At 50.3% G+C, this 20394-nt stretch overlaps 5 protein-coding genes across 5 annotated transcripts; 2 read left to right on the forward strand and 3 right to left on the reverse strand.

Annotated features, from left to right (window-relative positions):
- Positions 1 to 196: 196 nt before the first annotated feature.
- On the forward strand, positions 197 to 894 carry PpBr36_05059 (uncharacterized protein; the record flags this gene model as incomplete). The annotated part of the gene is made up of 2 exons (XM_029892217.1): positions 197 to 199; positions 268 to 894. The coding sequence occupies 2 exons, from the start codon at positions 197 to 199 to the stop codon at positions 892 to 894; spliced, it is 630 nt and encodes a 209-aa protein (XP_029749847.1).
- Positions 895 to 2002: 1108 nt separating this feature from the next.
- On the reverse strand, positions 2003 to 3309 carry PpBr36_05060 (uncharacterized protein; the record flags this gene model as incomplete). The annotated part of the gene is made up of 4 exons (XM_029892218.1): positions 2003 to 2615; positions 2672 to 2691; positions 2754 to 2818; positions 2904 to 3309. The coding sequence occupies 4 exons, from the start codon at positions 3307 to 3309 to the stop codon at positions 2003 to 2005; spliced, it is 1104 nt and encodes a 367-aa protein (XP_029749042.1).
- A 1519-nt stretch (positions 3310 to 4828) lies between these two features.
- On the forward strand, positions 4829 to 6571 carry PpBr36_05061 (uncharacterized protein; the record flags this gene model as incomplete). Its single annotated transcript, XM_029892219.1, has 2 exons — positions 4829 to 6202; positions 6272 to 6571. The coding sequence occupies 2 exons, from the start codon at positions 4829 to 4831 to the stop codon at positions 6569 to 6571; spliced, it is 1674 nt and encodes a 557-aa protein (XP_029749041.1).
- Positions 6572 to 6923: 352 nt separating this feature from the next.
- Positions 6924 to 10511, reverse strand: PpBr36_05062 (uncharacterized protein; the record flags this gene model as incomplete). The annotated part of the gene is made up of 4 exons (XM_029892220.1): positions 6924 to 7562; positions 8775 to 9117; positions 9214 to 9798; positions 9898 to 10511. 4 exons carry the CDS (start codon positions 10509 to 10511, stop codon positions 6924 to 6926), a joined length of 2181 nt encoding a protein of 726 aa, XP_029749501.1.
- A 1299-nt stretch (positions 10512 to 11810) lies between these two features.
- Positions 11811 to 12770, reverse strand: PpBr36_05063 (uncharacterized protein; the record flags this gene model as incomplete). Its single annotated transcript, XM_029892221.1, has 1 exon — positions 11811 to 12770. One exon carries the CDS (start codon positions 12768 to 12770, stop codon positions 11811 to 11813), a length of 960 nt encoding a protein of 319 aa, XP_029749500.1.
- Between the last annotated feature and the right edge of the window lie 7624 nt (positions 12771 to 20394).

A 20394-nucleotide genomic window follows, 5' to 3' on the forward strand; every position in this document is an offset into this window, starting at 1 on the left:
GTGGCTGTTGACCGCCCGCCTTAGATTCGACATCCCTGCAACCGGCAGAACGACCTTCCCCGCCAAAATTGTTCGTTCAATGTTCAATCCAATTCATGCTTGCAAGCTTTAGTTCGGTTATCACGTAAGTTGGTTTGCCAAGTACGTCGTTCACCAAGCTCAAACGGGTCGTCTTGAAAAAATCAAAACATCAAACATGGTATGTTCCTGCTTGTCATGTTTCATGCTCATTGCCCCCGACTGACCGCGGCCGATCTGCTGTCATAGGCCCCAATTGCCCCCAAAAAGCGCACATCGATGCGCGCCAAGGCCGCCCGCGCAGCAACATCATCCTCGTCCTCATCCTCCGCGGCCCCGAAGCGCACAGAAACAACCACATCCTCCCTCCTCGCCGACACGAAGCGCGACCGCCGCCAGATCAAGCGTTCGTCCTTCCTCTCCCAGATCGCCACCAAGAGCTCCTCGGGCAAGATTACAAAGCGGCGCCGGCCGTCAAAGAAGCTCGCCGCGAACCTCGAGTCTCTGGCCGATGCGCTGCCGGACCTGGACGAGCTTGAGGAGAAGCCCGAGCCCGGCAAGGTGCGGCTCAAGAGTATCAGGAGCAGGCCAGGTGCGCTCAAACGCAAGGAGAAGCTCGTGAGGGCCGAGGCGAAAAACATAGGGCTCAGCATGGCGTATCTGACCAAGCTGCAAGCGGATGGTGGAGGCGCTTCGGGATCTGGGGACCAGGACGAGGCCATGGCCGGTGCGAGGGAGCAAGATGAGAAGGCGGGAGCTGGGTCGGAAAAGGTTGCTGCGACGGCGCCGTCGTCGACTGCGAGCAGGTGGGCGGCGCTGAGAGCGCACATCTCTGGGACTATGGAGCAAAATCCTGCATTTTTGGAGAAGAAGTGAATTTGCCGGCGTGGTTTTGCAGACGCCGGCCTCTACTGGGTTAGGAAATTACAGTACAATATATGATACCCCATAGAAGCTAAATCAGCCAATACAGCAAGTTGCTTATCAGGCAAGCCATTCAGATGCGTTCAACATAATATTTCCAAACTGCCGTGTTTTTCGGCACACCCAGTGTGATCTGTTGACTTCATATTGCAACAACAAAAAAACTCGACCGTCTTTAGCGGGATGTTACGCTAAGGCATGCAGGTCCATTGCCACTTAGGGGCCTTGCTCGTTTAGTAAGTTCTGCACTCGTCTCATCAAGACCTCAACTGCCAGAGCTATCTGCAGGTTTACCGGGCCATCTTTGGTCAAACTGGGCCCCCCAGGGCGTCTGGTTATGGCCTCCCAAGCAGATGTCTTCAATACCGTCTGCACTCAGCCAAGCGCACCTTAGCATCCCTCCAGTTCACATTCTTCCTGGATTGCAGCAGGCTTTTGAATTTGAGTGGGTCTAGCTAAGCCTGCTCTCCAACTGCGGCAATTAGGAGAGATCATGGATGAGAATAGCAACCATGAGCCAGGCAGGCTCAGGGATCCCAAATCAAATACCCTAAACCCGAAAAAGCATCTGCTATTCTGATGAAAGACAAGGACAGTTCCGTCGCAGACACTCCAGCTATTACGGGCTCGCTTTGAAGTATCCTCGTCGTGTGAAATTATCCTGCGGCAAAACTATTCACAAATACTCAAGTGACAGTAGCAAGGCATGTCAAAATGGATGCGGTATCAATCTTTTCCGCGGACCGTGATTGTTCAAAATATATCTTCATATACACAAGGAAATAATCATGACGTATATGGCCTATCTATGATGGGCAAGATGTACTAAAGAGAATCAGGTTGTGAGTATGAAAATTAACAAATTTCCCGGCCATACCCCAACGCCATTACCTCAACGCCAGACCCGTAACACCAACCACAAGGACGCCATGCTTCAACATCAAGCCACCACGGCTTTTGAAGCAACGAGGTGGATGCTGGTATTCCGCAAGCACAAAAATTGTATAGAAATCACCTGACGTTTGCCTCAGACTTCGGTTTGCCACGCACATGTCGCCTACTAGTCGATGTACGGCGGCGAATTACCAGAGCGAAACGACATAGGCAAGGCACCCGTGCTACGTCTGCGTTCGCCCTCCTTGCGCAGCTGCTCGATGATCTTAATCATCTCCTTCCTGCCTCCGTGCGCGTCAATCTGCTTGCCGGAAAGGCCCATGGCAACCTTCTCTTTGGCGTTGGCGTTGAGCAGCTTCTTTACCAGAAGGTGGCGCATCAAGATGCAGACAAAGACGCCGCAGTCGCTAGAGTTGGCCTGCTGGGGCATGTCGATGATGCGATAGAAGCGCAGGGGCTGCCTCAGGTGCCGAGAGAGCCTATCTACGGCGGCACGCGCGTGGGCGTCGTTGTGGTCGTTCAACGAGTCGTAGTGAAAGGCAACACCGTCCAGCTTGGACACGAGGAGCAGTGACCAATGGCTGCCCGTATCGGCACGGCGGCCAGCATTTATCGAGTCGCTGATGGGCAAGAAGATGTGCGTTTCATGGCGGAAATCGGGTAGGGCATCGGCTATATCCTTGAGGCGTTGCGCCTGCACCATCAACGCCACCAGTACCGGCCTCATCAGTGCAACACGCGCCTGGGGGTACTTTGGGAGTATCTCATGTTCGATGTACCTATGTCACGCAGTGTCAGTAGAAGCAGTGACCGCAATGCTGTCAACGATACGTACTCTTCCCAAAAGGCGATATTCTAAACCTTGCAGGTCAGTTTTAAGACAAATTCCTGCTGCATTTATAGAAGGAACTACGCACCGTGTCTGTCAACCAATCATCCTTGAGTGCCCTGACGTCCGAGTTCAGGAGGTTGACTCCGTGGTCTTGAATCGAAGATTATCAGCTGCCGAGCGAACGGACCGTCGTTACATCACCAGCTCCTGGTGGAATAAAAACCAAAATACTCACAGGTCAAGTACCCATTGTGTGGACTAAGCTGTGCAAAAATGTCAGGGCTGGATCTTCTGCTGGACCTAGCGGACCTTTTGTGGTATTGCTTTTCCACTCTTTTCTTATTATAGCCCGACCCGGAGCCACCCCCGAAGCGGCTATTGAATAATCCCTTTCGAAACTTGTGGGACGGTCGTCGATCGAACGACATCTTTTGCATTGCCACGGGGCCAACTGAAAGGCTTCCTTTGGGCGCTTCGCTTGCCGCAGGCCTGTACTGCTTCAGGGGCGACCAGACTTCCGGTGCGTTCCTCCTCCTGCTCCTCCCTGTGCTGCAAGCTTTGGAATTGGAGTCGGAGGGGCTGCTTACAGTTTCGCCCAAGCGGCGGGGAAGATTAAGGCGGGAAGTGCTCCAAGAGGGCATCCTTTCGGGCGGGCGTCGCGGGGTGGCGGGTGAGGGCACAAATCCGGTCGGACGTGGAGGGGGTTGTCTTGGGCTTCGATGTGCGCTGGAGGAGTGTGGTGGCAAGGGGCAATCGAATCCGACCTGGGCTGCCTAGATCGGAAAGGACCAAACTCCGGTCTCAGACTGCCGTAGGGTTGGCCGATGTCGTCGATACACTGCGCGCCGTCTTTCGTTTCGGGTTGTAGAATGGATTGAACCCTTGGTAGACGGTTTCGGGGAGGCTGAATCCGCTCGCTTGCCGCGTCAGCGTCGCGCAACGGACGACCAAAAATTCGACAGTAGATTAATCGCGATCTCTATAATCCTACAGATGCAAGACAGAGACTCGGTTGTAGTTTGGGCAGGAAGGAAACGTATAGGGATGCTATGGATTGGCGGAGGGGAATTGAAGGGTCCAGCTGAGGAGTTAAAGGAGACCCTCTAGAAATTTTGGAGCCGGGGAAGTTTTTGCTGATGACGAACCTCTAGATCAGTGCGGGGGCGATTTGACTACCGACGTGCGCAGCGTCAGCCGCAAAATCAATGAAAAATAGGACCGGGCCAGGCCTAATGAGTGGATAGTGCCGGGACTATGCGTGGGTCGCGCCGTTTTTAGCACAGTTGCTTGATTTCCCTGCCTTTCTCCTTGTTGGTAGTAAATGCGTAGAAACATTTCAAGGCTTTGTTTGTCTGTTATCAGATAATACTTTTTGAGGGAGGTATATCATTGATCAAGCTTTTCAATAGAATCAAATGTCTCGACCCAGTATCCATCTTGTCTATTTCAATCGTGCCACACTGAACCAAAGGGGTGCGCAAGTCGAAAGCTTGACGTCACGGTCGGATGGTTGTGTACTCTCTGCATTGTAAGCCACCTTGGTCATCCCTGTGTAAGACTTTTAGTCGTGACTTTACACCTTTCTTCAGCCAAATCATCAAACCTAGATACCATTTTTGGTAACTTATAGCTCGTGGGCCTGATCCGAACGAACTTGCGGATTGGATACGGCCTTATCGTCAATAGAGAACGAACAATCCGTCCTTGGCCATGAGAAGTCAATTTTGCCCATGAACATGATGAGGTTTTTACAAGATCTATCAGTTTGCCAAAGCCGGGCGTCGGGATCTCTGCTTGATGCCTTCGGTCATTCAAGATGGAGGGGGCTAAATGGCCATCCCAAATTGGAAGGCACGGCTTTGTACCTTCCCAATGATGGTAGATTCCAGAGAGCAATTTCACGAATGGAATTTTCACTTCGCTCGGGTGGAAGCACTCTGCGACTTCCATGACTGCTCTTCATTCCTCCTTGGCCAGCCAATCGTTCACATCACTTCAAGGCCGCACATTCAGTTTTGGCACGTTGGTAGCTCCAGAAATTGGATGCGACAGCCTCCTCAATCAGACCACCATAATCTACTCTAGGATATTTCATTCGTTCTGAGCCTCGTGCCCAGCCCGCTTGAAGACCAGGACAGCAGCAGTAAACTCCTCTAAGACATGGTCAATCGGGCCAAGACGCCAAAGTGCGGTAGTCCTCAGGGGTCGGACACTCTGATATCCGACGCAAACAGCGACCACGGTTCGTGCTCTGGCTCATTCTTCTCAGGAGCGTCGAACGTTGTAGCTCCCGGAATTCCACCAGCATCGAGACCGGCTGCCAAGGCCCGTCGGGTTGCAAAAAAGTCTCTGGGCACGCAAGAGGTTGTTTCCAAGAACGCTGAAGCCGATGAGTATGAAATACCGGGAGCCTCACCACCCCCACGACCCAAAAGACCCTCGAAGCCGATCCCAAAGCCTCCAACCAATGCCAAAACACCGTCGCCTCCGGCAGGATCAAAGAGAGTGGGCAAGGAAAAGCTTTTCAAGCGAGTATACCCAAAGCAACCAGAGCCGCTCAGGCCTGATGCTCCCGCCGCCACCCACAAAACCTCAGACATGAAGAATCCCGCCCAAGATTCCGACTCGTCTCCATGCGCCATTAACGAGGGTGCGAAGGGCACACCATCGTTAGTGTCTGCTGAGAGGGGTCTTGAATCCGTACCGCAGCTGCTTCGAAGTTCACCGACCTCGCTACCAAAATTTGACCAATCAGATAAGCCATCAGGCAACTTGGTAGAAGAGGAGAAAAGCGAGGGCGCGGCTCTTGATGGTCCTTCCCAGATGGTGTTTCCGGATATCAGCTCACTCGAAAATGTTGTCTCTAAGGGCACATTGTCTCTGCTACCGGAGACAAAACACCGCCCGGCAAATTACTTGACATCCCATGACACCGGCCAGCCCGACGTGGCTGCAATCCCCGGCGAGTCACCCAACCTAGCCTTTGCCCCTGTTGATATCAATAGAAACGCCATTGTCAGAGATACATACGGAGCTGCCTCGTCGCCCGTCAATCTCGGCACCACTTCCCTTAAAAGACCAGTATCCCCTACTGGGCCTGATTACCAGAAGCGAGCACGGATTAGCCCCAAAGTTCAATCACAACAAGTGGAAGAACCCAAGCAAAAATTTGTCGTACCCAGGAAACCGAATCACAGCTTGATCGATCTAAATGCACGCTACGAACGCTTGCGTCATCCCGATGTTCCACTTGACGGTCAGACGACTCTCATCCCCGGCACCCCAGGTCGAAAGCCTGGGAAAGCGCTGTTGCAGAGATTTGCCGAAGATGACCAGGAACCCACGGTACCAATACTAGAGAAGGATAACGTCGATAGCAGCGATCCCCCATTCAATAATGTGAACTTTTTCCCGGCAAAGTGCAACAATTTGGGCCGAGACAACGATTGTCCATCGAACAGAGGAATAGCTGACAGTAACAAGCAACCCCACTTTGAGGGAGAATGGTGGGAAACCATCCGAGCCATACTACAGGTTTGAACCTTTCGCCTTCATAAACACCCGGCGGTGAGGGGTGTTCCTAACGTGTTCCTACTTTGACAGAATGCCTTGGACGATATGAAATGCAGAGAAGGATTGCTTGACATGTTTGTCAGTGATCTGATGTCGCTCGAACGTCAGCTGTTGTCGGTGATAGAAATGCATAGGGAAGACCAAGCAAGCATACTCAGGATCTGTCGTGAGAAGTCGCAAAATATCATGCGACAATGCGACAAGGGCCGTGATTCCTTGCGCAGGATTGCCGAAACAGCCAGAATGACTGATATCAAAAGGATTTTGATTGAGTCACAGAGTCGAACAGAGCGGCTTGTTCAAGTCCTAGAGGATTCGAGCCGGACCTGATGGATGCGTCACTGACTTCTACTCGATATACACAAATAATTGTGATAGTCGACGGGATGATCCAGGCATGTCGGGAATTGGGAAGGCGATGAAACGCTGAACTGACTGCAATCTTTGCCTTCGACGTTGTCAAAACAAAAAAAAGATTAATGGGTTGCTATTTCTTTGCTAAAAAGGTTCACGAAACCACATGAATGGGATAGATATTATTGCTGCAATCTTGGATGAGTCAAGATTATCGTGGGAAACAAGATTGATCATCTCGTCTATTCCTCGCGAATTAATTTAAAAAGTCGATTGCCTGTAGACTATCATGCCAGCGATAGCAAACCCACACCACTTTTTGTCTCCATCAAACGTGTTCCTTGTCGCCAAAGGTACGATCAGCGAGGAAGAGGGGCAAAGCCAGTATTAAGCAGACCAGAGATGCAAATTGGCGTGAGATGAAGGCAAATATCGGGCCAACGATGGGCAAGATGAAGCGCAGGACATCGTTGACTTGGTAATGGTCCTCCTGCTTGGCGATGTAGTACCTCTGAGGCCCCTGCCGGGTAGTGCCACCGGCGGCCGACCTCCCGTGCGAATCGTTGTTGGTGTGGATGGAGGGGGCGGCTGGCCTCTGGCGGCGGAGGTGCAGCTCGACGACGAGCCTGACGTTTGCCTCATAAAAGGGCACGAACCAGATGGCGAAGCGCTGGCGGGCCGCGACGTAGAGGACCTGGTTCCTCTCGTCCCAGGCCTTGGAGTCGATGTGCACGACCGTGTCGGGGCTCATGAACCGGTACCAGCGGTAGATGGCGGCGACGGCGTCGCGGCTGCAAAAGACGTTCCAGGGCCGAGACGAACCCCCCGCGAAGCCTGGGTACAGCGACGGCAGCACGATGGGCTGGTGCGCGTGCACCAGGCAGATCGGGTGGACGAACGACACCTCTGGGAGGAAGTAGGTCTCGACGGCGCGGCGCTGCGCCGCCGGCGTGCCTTGGCAGAGCGTCTTGATGATGCCGTCTATTTCTTCGACTGGATAATTTGGATGTTTTTTTTTTTTTTTTTTAATTGGTGGGTGGAGTCGATTAAGTTAGCAACCGCGTTGAAGTCGCGTTTTGAGGTGTTAATAAGCACCTATGTTTGGGGCGAGTTTACTTACGTGGATTTTCCATATTGGGCAGGTTGCAGGTGTTGAGACCGCGGTTCCTTTGTCCGTTGGATGTGTTTTATGATTCAGGTGCCAGTTAGTCAAAGAGGATTGGCCTCCGTGTAGTGACTTGTGTGGGGGTTGATAGCTGGACGATCTGCCTCTTCAAACGCAGTACCTCGCCCAAGGTAGTATGTATGCCGGAACCCTTGGGGTTCAAGGAAGAGGTTGATACTTGGCACAAAAAAACTCTTGGTCGATTTTCCGCGGGAGTCCCCCCGGCAAAATAGATGGGTGCTCCATTTGGCTGGCCGTGGTGTAGCTAGTTTCGGGCCGCGGGTTGGCAGTCTGGAGGCTATCGGAGTAAGGGTGACGTCATGGACAAACGTCTCATGTTTGTTGTAACTAGGCGTATAGTCCCTTGCCAAGTTAGGCACTTTTGCGCATCTAGGCAACTAGGTATTCATCACGATTTCTTGTCACCAGACTGGACAACTAGGTGTGCAACATACGTACCATCGAGAAAGTCGTGGTTGGTTCTGTTTCCCCTAGGCGACTAGCAGCGCCGACCGACAGGAAGCAGCGCATAGCAGATGACAACCAATGTAGTCGATCCCGAACAGGGCGGGGCAGGGGGGTTGAAACAGGAAAATAAGCCTTTCGTTGACGTTCAGATCTGGTACAAAACGAACCAGCGGAGCATTTCTGCAGAGCACGGATTTTGGCACGGATACTATTGATAGCTCAAGGTCTGGGTCTCGACTCTCCCCACCTGCCGCAAGATCGGGTGGAAAGGACCTCCTGGGAAACACGGCCAGAGTGGGGAAGAAGCTCTGGCCAGCTCAAGGTTTTTTTTTTTTTTTTTCTTCTTATGTTTTCTGACACGTGCTGGAAATATCTCCACGTCGCAAAAGACGAACGCATGCCACACGCGCAACACGGTGTACACAGGCACTTCACTAGCCCAAAGACCCATAAAAATATATACACGGACACCAAGGAAAAGAAAAACAATACTAAGCGCCGGCGCGCGCCGCAGCGCTAAATGCTCTTGCCCACGTCCCTGCCCACCTCCCGCCTGTCCCAGCCCACGCGCTGCAGCAGTCTCGTCTCCAGCTCGGTCGTCTCCTTGGGCAGAGCCATGCCGATGCCGAGGAAGACGAACAGAGCCCACTTCCAGCGGAAAGGGTTGAAGCAGATGCAGAAGAGGAACCACCAGAGCAGCTCGAGGTAGGTGAAGAAATCAAAGGCGCCGACGGGGCTGGTGGCCTTGAGGAGCTTGGTCATGTCGATCCAGCGCCGCATCCACCAGGGCGCCGGTCGCGTGAGCGGGTCAGTCAAGAACATGAGCAGGATCCGCGTGTAGATGCCAATGTGCCAGTTGCCAACGGTGCCGATGGCGGATATGTAGGTGCTGTTGTTGATTTGGTACGTTAGCTATCGGCTTTGTTTCTCGCGTTTCGAGAGCAGGGCGGGTGGCCAAGGGGTAAGGACTAGGCGTTTCACCTACCAGTTGATTGCCGAGATGGACGGATGTGTCGGCGGAAACGTCTGGAGATACCAATTTGGCGGGCCATAGGGTTCAGTAAAACAATCATCGGGTAGAAAAGACAGCGATGGCCGCTTGAACCCGGTAGCCATGACGATAACGTCAGCGTCGACAGTCCTTGGCCTTCCTACGCCTCCCTTGGGGACGCCTGGTGCACGCTCGTTCACCAAGACACCGGTCTCGGTAAGAGACTCGACGTCACACCTGATCCACTCGGCCTTTCCGGAGCGAATGTGGTCCAAGACGTCAGAATTGACCATGGGCGTGTCGGTAAAGATGCCCTTGTTGGAAGGGGCGATGCTCTCGAGGTCGCGGTAGAAGAACCTTCGGAGGAGTATCTCGGGCAGCCAGCCGATAAAGGCGTCCTGGCCCAGTATGTTCCAGGAAAGTATGGTGTTGATGACAATGTTGCGTGGGATGATCCACTTCTCGCTGCGGGAGAGGATCGAGGCATGGGCGGCACCGCCCTTGAAGGCCCACTCGAGCACTTCGACCGCGCTGGCTCCGCCGCCTATGATGGCGATTCGCTTGCCCGCTGCATCCTTTCTGTGGTTGGTTAAAAAATAAAAAAAAAAAGAAGAGGGAAAGATAATCAGTCACATTGGTAACCTGGCAGCGCTTCGATAGGCTCGATGCAAAACTCACCCATTCAGTTGGCTCGAGTGATAGACCGGTCCCTTGAACTTTTCCTTGTCTGGGAATATGGGAATCTTGGGCTTTCCACATGTCCCTACCGCCGTTATGAGTCCCTCAAACTTTCCATGCTCCGGGTGGTTGACGATCCAGCGGCCGTCGTCGTCTTGGTACACGCGCTTGACCCTGACCTTGAACTTGGTAACCTTGTCCAGGCCGTACCTCCACCACAGCTTCTCAACCTGATCCAAGATCTCCTTGCGGTCCGGATAGCTGCGGCTCCAGCGGATTGAAGGGTGAAAGCGGTACATGGCCGAGTGGATCTGCAGGCTGGACGAGTCGTTGACGGCGGTCCAGACGCCGCCCAGGTTCCGGCGCGAGCCGGCCTCGAAGATGACGACATTGAAGCCGTGGCCGACGCAGTGCGCAGCAGCCGTCACGCCCGTGATGCCGGCGCCGATGACGGCGATTGTTGGAGCATCCTTGGGTATCTCCTTGGGCGGGCTGGGGGAGAGCAACCTGTCGGCCAGCGACTGGTAGATTTGAAAGGCGCCCTGCAGCGGCAGGACCGCGATGTCGCCTGGTCGTGACATATCGGAGTCGTCGGCTGGCTTTGACTTTGTCATTTGATGTTAGGCGCTGTGCTTTGGTGGGAAGACGGGGGTAATTTAAGGAGTCGGAGGATGGTTCGCAAAACCCAAAACCGGTGTCAAGGTCTATCTTGGTTTCGTGACACACAAAGCTAACCCACCACTAAAATAAGAACAAACTCTGCCGATTATTTCTACAATCATCTGGAAGGACTCTCTTCAAGTAACCTCTTCCCGGACATGATTGAGTTTTTCCCCCGGCCTACTCCAAGCAGTGGTTCGTTCGCTGAAATTTCCCCGGCTAAGTCATACGTCAGATGCAAACGTCTAGCTCCATGGATGCGAGTGCGCGGCCAGGGGGGGGGAAACTGGTTGCACTGGTGGACATTGCCGAAAAAGCATTGACATGTGAAGCGTTTTGAACTAGCCAGGATCATCAGATGGAGCAGATCTTTATCTTTTAATTTTAAATAAGAAAAAAATAATAATAATGATAAATGACAGAAGAGGTGGGCATTTCAGGTCATGTTTGCATCATAATTGCATCATTCTCATCTGTCAAGACCCTAACCCGAGATAGCGCGAGTGGTGTCTCCTCCTGTCGTGGAACTATCTGCCGTTATTATTATGCATGCGCAATGTTCGTTATCAGCATTTCGGCAATTTCAGGATAGGATGTTGATGATCCCATGCAGCTCTACTATAATACAGAGATTAAGAGGGAAAAAAATCCGGAATCAATCTGCTACCTAGTTACACAAGCATGGAACAACTGCCAAATGTTACATGTTTGCGCCCGGTGGTGGTCTTGCCAAGGCCCAGAAGAAAGAGCTCGACGATTCCTGTTTCCAGACAATTGTGACGATTGGACGGCGAGTAAACATTCATCGCTTACCTAGGCTATACAGAACACCTCCGCCATTCAGGACGAGGGCATTTGCCCATGATGATTCGCACGATGCACAAACTATTGCATGCAGATCAATCTCAAGGACAGGGAATAAAAAAAAAGGCAAGCTTCATCATCTCTCTTACTAACATACAATAATTTACATGTCCCCAATAGCCAGAGAAACCTGTTCTCTCTCACTTTCCAATTCCAACACCAATCATCCGGCCAGCAGACCACATGTCAGATGCCTCGAAACCGGTTCGATAGAGTCAAAAAGAAAAATTAAGAAACGAACGCTGTTTTTTTTTTGTCCAAGTTGTGAAAAAATAAGAAAAGGAAAGAAGAAGAGAAAAGAAAGGGAGTTCTTTAGAAACCGATGTGACCCAGCCGCATCTGGTCTATCTTGTTTGTCGTGAATTCCCTGAGAAAAAGGCCATTACCGCTTACTGGGGCTGCGTGAAGGGGATCGGGTTGCCCGAGGCCGCAGGAGGAGCCACAAAGGGAGCAACGCTGGCGAGCGGGTTGGCAGGCGTAAACGGAGCCGGTGATGCGGCGGGAGCGGCCGGGGCAGCGGGAGCTGGGGCAGCAGGTGCCGGTGCCGGCGCAGCAGGGGCGGCGGGAGCGGGCGCGGCCGGGGCAGGAGCGGCCGGGGAGGCAGAAGGAGCAGCGGGTGCTGGAGCAGCAGGTGCCGGGGCGGCCGGAGCAGCAGAAGGAGCAGCAGGTGCTGGAGCGGCAGGTGCCGGGGCGGCCGGGGCAGCAGAAGGAGCAGCTGGCGCCGGAGCAGCGGGGGCCGGGGCCGGAGCGGCAGGGGCAGGCGAGGCGGCCGGGGGCGGGGTGAAAGGCTGGGCGGAGCCGGCACTCAGGCTCTCGATGCCGGAGTCGAAGGCGGTGTTGACCTTGTTGATGCTGTCCCTGGCCTGGTCGCGCTGCAGGCGGTTGTTGGGGAACTTTGCAAGGATGGCGTCGTTGAGGGCGACGTTGGCGGCCTTTTGCTGGGTCAGCATGTTGACGACGGTGGGGCTGGCGCCGAACTGGTCGAGGATGAGCTTCTGGGCGACGATGTCGGAGATGAAGGTGGACATCTGGGTGTTCATGTTCACGGCAGAGTCGAGGACCTGGCGGCTCTCAAAGGCGCGCAGCTCGGTCGACGTCCGGACCGTGTTGGCGGCGTCGTTCATGGCCTGCAGCGCGACGGCGCCGTTCTGGAGCACCACCGTCACGGTGCGGCTGTCCTGTCCCGTCAGGGCCTTTACCGACGTGTCCATGTTGGTAAAGGCGCCGCTGATGGGCGTGAAGGCGCCCGTGATGACGTTGGCTTGCCTTGACGAGAGGACTGGGGTCGCAGTCACTGCACCGCCGGCGGCGAGGATGACCAGGACCGAGGACTTGATTATGGTGTGCATGGTGTGTGTTTTTTTTCTGGGGGGGTATCTTGAAAAGAAAATTAGAAGTGGAAAAAAAACAAATTCAAAGTTAGTAGGTATATAACAAGTTGCTACCTGAAACAGGAGCGGGAGTTGCTTGTGGCTGCAAAGAGAGATGTGAAGAGAAGACTTGTGCGTGATGGAGGATAAGGTAAAGCGCATGTCATCGAGAGAGCCGACTTGGCTTTATAGGGCATCGAGTGGTTCGCAACGTTATCCTTTTCGCCCCCTCCTCCCAAGACCCTCTTAGCTGCTCCCACCTCGCTGTCGCCTGCATCGTTGGTCCAGGGCAGGATGAGTTGTTTCCTTTCCTGCAGACGCACAAGCACAGCCACCATAATTCAGGCCGCCAGTATTTCTCTCTTGCCTTTTGGACATCGCCCCCCATTTCCCATTTCAGCCGAAGCATGCGAAAGTTGAGGCCATTCCAAACGGCTGGACAAAGACCTCGCAAAGCATCGCCACTGCAAAAGAACAGATACAAGTCAACCCACAAGCCAGAGACGCATAGTGGTTTGCCTGAAAGACGACGCCGACATGCTACCTCACATGAGGAGCTGGTCTGATAATTTTTGACTGCGTGAGAAAAAGAAAGAAAAAAAAGTTCGGATGTGGTCCAGCAAAGGATCATTGGTCATTCGAAAAAAAAGGACATGAAGCCAAAGGACAACGTTGATTGTCGTTGATAGGTCTGCAGTGGCACTTGAAGGTCTTGTTTTGTCTGAACAAACAAAGGAACCAGTCTAATGCAAGTTGCCGTGCCGTGCCGTCCTGACCTGGAGGCTAGGTCTTCGGAACCAGAACTGTTTTGGGCCAGGGGACCAAGTTCCAGAGCTAAATGCCAGACTGGAGCAGAAGGGCGCAAGGGCCAGTATGCATGCATGGTTGTGAGTTTTTTTTTATTTGTTTTTTGTTCAGATTCAATCCAGCCACTAACATGCCCAAATACGTCGGGATGGATATGCAGCCCAGTGTCTGTGCGGTCAACCCCGGACAACACAGACGCTACGTGCCTAGGCGAACGGAAGCACGTCTTCAAGGTCCCGTGGCAAGTGCCTAAACCATGTGTTGAGCATGTTGATTGAATCCTTTTGTGGGGTACAAGATCAAATTCTTTATCCGCTACCGAGCCTTGGCTCATGGAAAAAGGATTCCGCTTTGACATCTAACAATCTATATCAAGAAATGCTAGTAAAAGGGGTCACTTGGGATCCTCGAAAATCATCGTTGATCCTGGAGACACCTCACTCGGACGGGAAACAGATGGCGGAAAGATCCCCTTCTTCCGGGCTGTTATGCAAATGTTCTCTTGGCGTTGGCAAGGATCGGATCTTTGTTGAGTGTCATGTCCCAGGAGGCTGCCGTTTTTTGATTTTGAATGTCTTCGGATGCAAGGCAACCGTGGGCATCAGTCTGGCCAATGGTTTAGAATAAGATATTAACCATAACGTTGGGCTCCACATCTCCGACCCCCCTAAAGTCCGGCCCCCTTGAAAAATGTAACGACGAAATACCCCTTTTATAAACCGATTTAAATGTAAACCTATCAACGCACAATAATACAATCATTGTCAGGCTCTCCCGGTTCGCTAACCTCTTCTCCATCGTTCAAATCCTCTAAACAGTCCCTATTATTTTCCTGTGCTTCATAAACGTTTTTTTTGCTGACCAAAAGCTCGTTGGGATCCGGAATTACCCTTTTCCTTTTGACCGGCCGTACCGCCTCCAATTTTGCTTTTAACAAACTGATTTTTTGCTGAGCTTCAGCCAATAAGATATCCTTGGTTTCGAAGCTTTTTTGGACTTTTGCAAACAAAAGCCGTGAAGTGGCGTTACTTTTTTCGGACCGGGAAATTTCCTGTAGTTGAAGTCGAATATCTCGGGTCGTTTTAGGGGTTTTCCAAATAAGTAAAGATTGGTCGTTAATTTTTTGGTTTGGGCTTTCCGGTGTTTTATCCCTTTGGAAGCCGTTATTTCTACCTTTTTCGACGTTGGCGTTGCTATTTTCTAATAAAAACGGGTTTAAAAGTGGTTTTGCCAAGTTCACCGGCCATAACCCCGTCGTACGCCAACCAGATTGAATGGTTTTTGCTATAAATGCTTTTGATCTGGCTTTTCGATAGCAAAGTAGAAAGTTTCGTTTCCCAACAACCGTTGAACAGCAAAACTGGTTTACAAATCCCAGGTGACGTCGATAAGCTTCCTTTAACGGCCCAAAAACCGATAAATCCAACGGTTGAAGAACGTGCGACGAATGAGGAGGTAAATATAAAAGCTGAATATTATTTTGGAGGCAAACAAGCATAAACTCGTCGCTGACGTGTGATCCGTGGCCGTCGAGAACTAATAAACGCTTTTCAGGAGTTAAAGGTTGGGTATTTGGAATAAACACCTTTTTTAACCATTCGATACCTGTTTCATTATTTGTCCACCCGTTTTCTGTTGCATGAAATTGCCAGGTATCGAAAGGACTTAAATCAGCTGGAAACCATTGTTGCTGTACGTTTTTCCCCTTAAATATAACGAGGGGAGGTATAACAGCCCCCGTAGCTGATACACATTCGATTATGCTCGTCCAACCCCGCGTTCCAGGCTCTTTTCGCTGTAATGGCCGGATTTTATTACGCCCTAACACCAGGCCATTAGATCCTTTGCCTTCCATTATACCTGTTTCGTCCATATTCCAACGGTTGGCCGGTTTTATAGTATCGATAACGGGATTTTTCAAATAGGACCACCAAGATTTAATTACCTCGGTTGTAGCCCCATTAACCCGGGCATTTTCTATTCGCCGGGGCCTTTGGGTTTTCAAAATTGGATATCGGGCTATAAAACGGCTAACCCAATGTTTCCCAAGGCTTTTTCTTTCTCCGGCGGCCTGAAGAATTCGTTCCGCAAAATAGCGTAGTTCTTGATGCGTTGGCGGAAGGCCTAACGCGGCCTGCGCAAGTACCCAATCTGCCAAATAGGTCTCCTGCTCCTGTGAAAGCCTTTGACAAAATCTTTTCGCTTGTTGAATTGACTGGGCCCCCTTTAAACGATCGTGAAGGGTACTCCGAGGAATACCCCATTTTTGCGAGGTTTTGTGAACTGATTTGCCATTTCTTATGTCAGAAATGGCAGCAAGAAGCTGATTTTCAGTGTACTGTTTCATTGGAAAGTTTGGAGCAAGAATCTTCAAAATGCAAGTTCTAAAGTGAAAAATTCGTCTAGATATTTATAAAATAAAACAAAGGGTTGACGTGGCTGAGTAGATATTTTTAGGGGCCGGACTTTAGGGGGGTCGGAGATGTGGAGCCCAACGTTAATCCGACATGGCGCACCACCGCAGGCACCACATCCTGAGTTTGAACAAGAGCATGCAGGGGCCTACATGTGCCTGTGACCGTAACTCAACAGAACATTGTCATACGCATGAATTGCCCTCTTGAATTTACATTCTTGTCTATAATCCTGAACTGCTATTGTCAAGACTGAGCGAAGGGTGAATCTTGCCTGAACCGATGTTACCAAGGCTAAGCGAAGGGTGAGTGCTGCCTGTGATGGTCGTCTCTGTTCGACCGGAGGCGACAACTGTGGCTGTAACGGAGTCCTTAAACGGAGAGGTTCCAAAAATTGGGTGAGCGTCGCAATTACAGGTAGGATAAAGGCGCCGGTCTGATTTCCAATGGGGGATAATGAGCAACGATACCGACCGGTAGCAATGGGAGCCAACTCGTTGTTAGGTATATTTGCGAATAAAGCCAAAAGGGAGTCGCGAGGCTTGTAAAGGTTTAATAATGGTAATGGCCCGAATTAATTACATAAAGACGGTGGAAAAATCGGCCGAATTTCCAAAATTATAATAACGGGCGAGGGTAAAAATTTAGCACCGTTGTGGTTTATCTCCGTTAAACGTCGTGCAAATATGTAATCCTGGTGGTTTTGCAATATGGATGCGAGTCGGTGCTTATATTTATCCATTTGGTAATGGTTTTAATATTCGGACATAATTATAGAAAACGGGACAGGGTAAACGGGATTCTATAAGTTCAACCCGGCCTCATTAAAAATCGTTACGCTGCTCGGGCAGCAAGATTAAACTGACGAGGACGAGATCCTTGAAATGGCGGGAGCTTATTGGCATAACGAACCACGGTCCGTAGGATGGGAGACAAATTAGAAAAGCGTGTTAACGGCGTTGGCACTGGCCGAGTACAAATATCAACCGAAAGGCGAAGGGCCTAATTCGATTTTAACGTCGATAACGAGGATCGAAAAGTAAATTTAACCGTCGCCTATTACAAAAGAATATTTAGGCTTGCTTAAACTTTATAAAATATTGAAAACCGTATATGGATAAATATAAAGAAAAGTTAAAGAAAATGGATTAAAAACGCTTTAAAGTTGGCTGCTGTTTTGCAAATAAGAAATTGTAGACGTGAATAAAGTAATAAATTGGCAATTTGAAATTTTTCGATCAATAACAGGGTCTCCATTATTTGAACGTAAAATTAACACTGGTTGAATATTCCTAGATGGCCGGCGTACACCCAAAAACCCGCGAGGTTCTGGAACACGAAATATTATAATATAATCGTAAATATAAGTCAAACGCAGCCAGGGTATCTAAAACAATAGGAGATCCGACGATATAAAAATTAGAAACCCAAAGAAATATTTTTTCCAAACCATGCACTATATAATATGGAAAAATATACAAATGTCAACCCTGAATAATGCGCCTTAATATAAAAATTAGAAGTAAAAATAAAGTCTAATAGGTATTATTACTTAATAATTATATGCATTACTTTGCATGTAATAAGCCCACTTTTATTTATATATAATCCATAATATATAGCGCCGAAATGGGGTTGTTGGATTATCCGTTAATTTTGTAATTACAAGAGTCGCGATTCAAAGGTCAGCGAATGGGGTTAGCTACCCTGTACCGGGTTTAACACCCACCCTGCACCTGCGAATCAGCTACCCTGTACCGGGTTGAAAGTTTCACCATGTTAATATTTGCGTGCGAACCCGAAAATGGTTTGTTAGCCAATGAGGGTGTTTTTTCAACAACCTATACAAAATAATTTATCGGAAATTAATTGCGCCACCAAAACCTTTTCTGGCGCGCCGACCCCCACTTCAATGTCGGAGGGTATGTAAGGAAACAGAGCAAAGTTTCCCCAACCAATGAAGCTATTTTTCAATACCAAAATTACAATGTATTCCCACTCCCGTTTCAGCATTTTTAGCACTGGTGAACACCACGCCGCATTTAGGATTAATGCCTAAACCCCCTGTTAGCAACCACATTGTTAACAATAACCACCTGACATTTTGTCGTTCCTCGGCACCTCCGCGACTCATCCGCAAGTGTACCCGTAGCCCTCTGGACCGCTCCCGCCTCTTGTTCCCTTTGGTGTGAGAAACGGCCGAGTCATGGCGGCACGTCTAGTAAGTGCGGTCACCAGTCTGGCCACCCGAGAGAAAGGCTGCTGTTGGCTGAGTGTGCAGTCCACCACGTGGCCCCCAACTCAGGTCGCCCAAATACTGCATCGACGGTTACAAGCGCTGCAAAAGCAGCTGGACAGCCTCTGCCCCCGCCCCCATATCGACCTCGACGTCAAAGCAATCTTTACGTGGTAAAGTCGACGTGTGGGGTTGGCACATTGGGAATGAGTAGATAGAATGACATCCTAGTTGTATAGTACAGACTAGTGCAGTGTGACCAGTGCCTATTTTTGTGGCCAAAGGCATAGTAAGATGTTGACAACGTTCGCCGAATGGGTGACGAACGGACCGAAATAATTATGATAGCCAAGTTGGAAGGTAAATATGTAAACTAGGTCTAGATTAGATCCAGCAAGAAGGAGGAACCGTGATGGCAATTCACCCTCTGGTTTGCCATACAAGCAAGTAAAATCAGTCATATTCGACGCTGTAAATTCTTAGCAGAACTTGCTTATTTTTGCTGTTTCTTACCAGGCTATCGGGTGACATTCTTGGACAACCTTTCCCGCCAATAACGTGTTTACCATGGCCAGAAGCTTTTCCATCTGGCACTTTGGAGCTTTTGGGAAACATACATTACCACCCGGTTCCATTTAACAAAGGTTGTGATTCAGGCATTATCAGCAGCATTAATGTACCCCTGGGAGATGTTCATAGTCTTTATTTCGGCTGGGTTAATCTTGTCGGTTTGTAGGTTATTTTTTGTCTAAAATAGCGGACTTTTCTGCGCCTTTACAGGACCACTCGAAAGGGCCTCCGACTCTTGCATAGGTGTCAGTTATATGTTCCATGCTTTCGTTAAAGGCCTGAATGAAACGGCTGTAATAGACACGGTAAAAGAAACACTAGCTTTGTCAAAATCCCGGACACTGTTTTACCGATTTCGAAAGTCCCAACTAAGAACGGTGGAGGTTACATGGGCCAAAAAGAGTACAGCTCTCAAATCAGGAGCCTTGTTTCCAGAAAAAATTATCTTGGTTTCCACGGTTCTTTATTGCTGGGGCCGCCAAACAGAAAAACAAAGCCTTCAGTGAGCACATTTGGGCGGGACAAAGTGGCAATATCCCGACCCTGAGCTTTCCAATTGATCTGCTGGCGGTGCTATCACTCGCCCCATGTTTGTTGTCTTGACAAGTTGCGGGTCTCGTCTGTCAACGCACCATTTTCGTGAGTAGCTACGCAGAAGTGAGAAATTTGAACTGTCATGCCTGATCCTACAGGCGGTATTGTAGGTGTTAAATAAGTCCAGCTCTGCACTCGCGTACCTACCAAAGGCCCTTTTGTCCGCAGAATTTATTTTGCAACTTATCTCAATCAATCGACAAGATTAGTCTAAGGAGCGCGTCCTTCCACTAATTTCATCACCGCGCTGCACAAGGACCAAACTAGCTCGCTTCTATGGTTGGCGGAGTGGGTTGAACCGGCGGCAGATGGTGGTGAAACCGGGAAGATGGTGAAGGGGCTCTTACCCACTGGTCGGCATCGGGTTCGGCGCGTAGCCAGTGCAATACACATACCAGACATATGTGTTTCCGAAACTGCTACGTTAGCTGCTTTAGAAACACAATGTGGCAATGGCGCAACTGCTTGGCCATAGACGGAGCACTCGCCAGAAATATTGCGGCATTGCCTGTGGGCAGTAGACAAAGTCTTTAAACCCATTGGCCCATAGATGATAGCCAAACCCTGTGTATTTTTGATAATGAAGGTGTCCCACCAAACAAAAATGCAATGTTTAACAACTAATAATGAGCACCAATTTTGATGTCCCCGGCTTAGAGCTTTAAAAGGGGCAGCCCCCGGACCGGGCGTTTCTATCTACCATGTCCGCAACAGGCGGAAGACGAGTGCTGGAAGTGGCAGGATTTAGGGGCAAGGCATAAATAGGTATTGATGTGGAGATCGATCGGTGATAGATGCGTGTTTGGCTGGGAGGGTCGGTCGTCACTTGATTTGCTTTTTAATAAATAGCATCGCATAATTGTGATCTGCACTCGCATTCCACGTCACCACGTGTTGATATTCCAAAAGCATTACTTATTTTAAACTAGGTCTAGTTGAAATTCTTAATCATATTGGGGCACGCAAAGGTACTACGGGGTCC

The sequence above is a fragment of the Pyricularia pennisetigena genome, chromosome 6, assembly GCF_004337985.1.
Source record: "Pyricularia pennisetigena strain Br36 chromosome 6, whole genome shotgun sequence".
NCBI classification, from domain to species: Eukaryota; Fungi; Ascomycota; class Sordariomycetes; order Magnaporthales; family Pyriculariaceae; genus Pyricularia; species Pyricularia pennisetigena.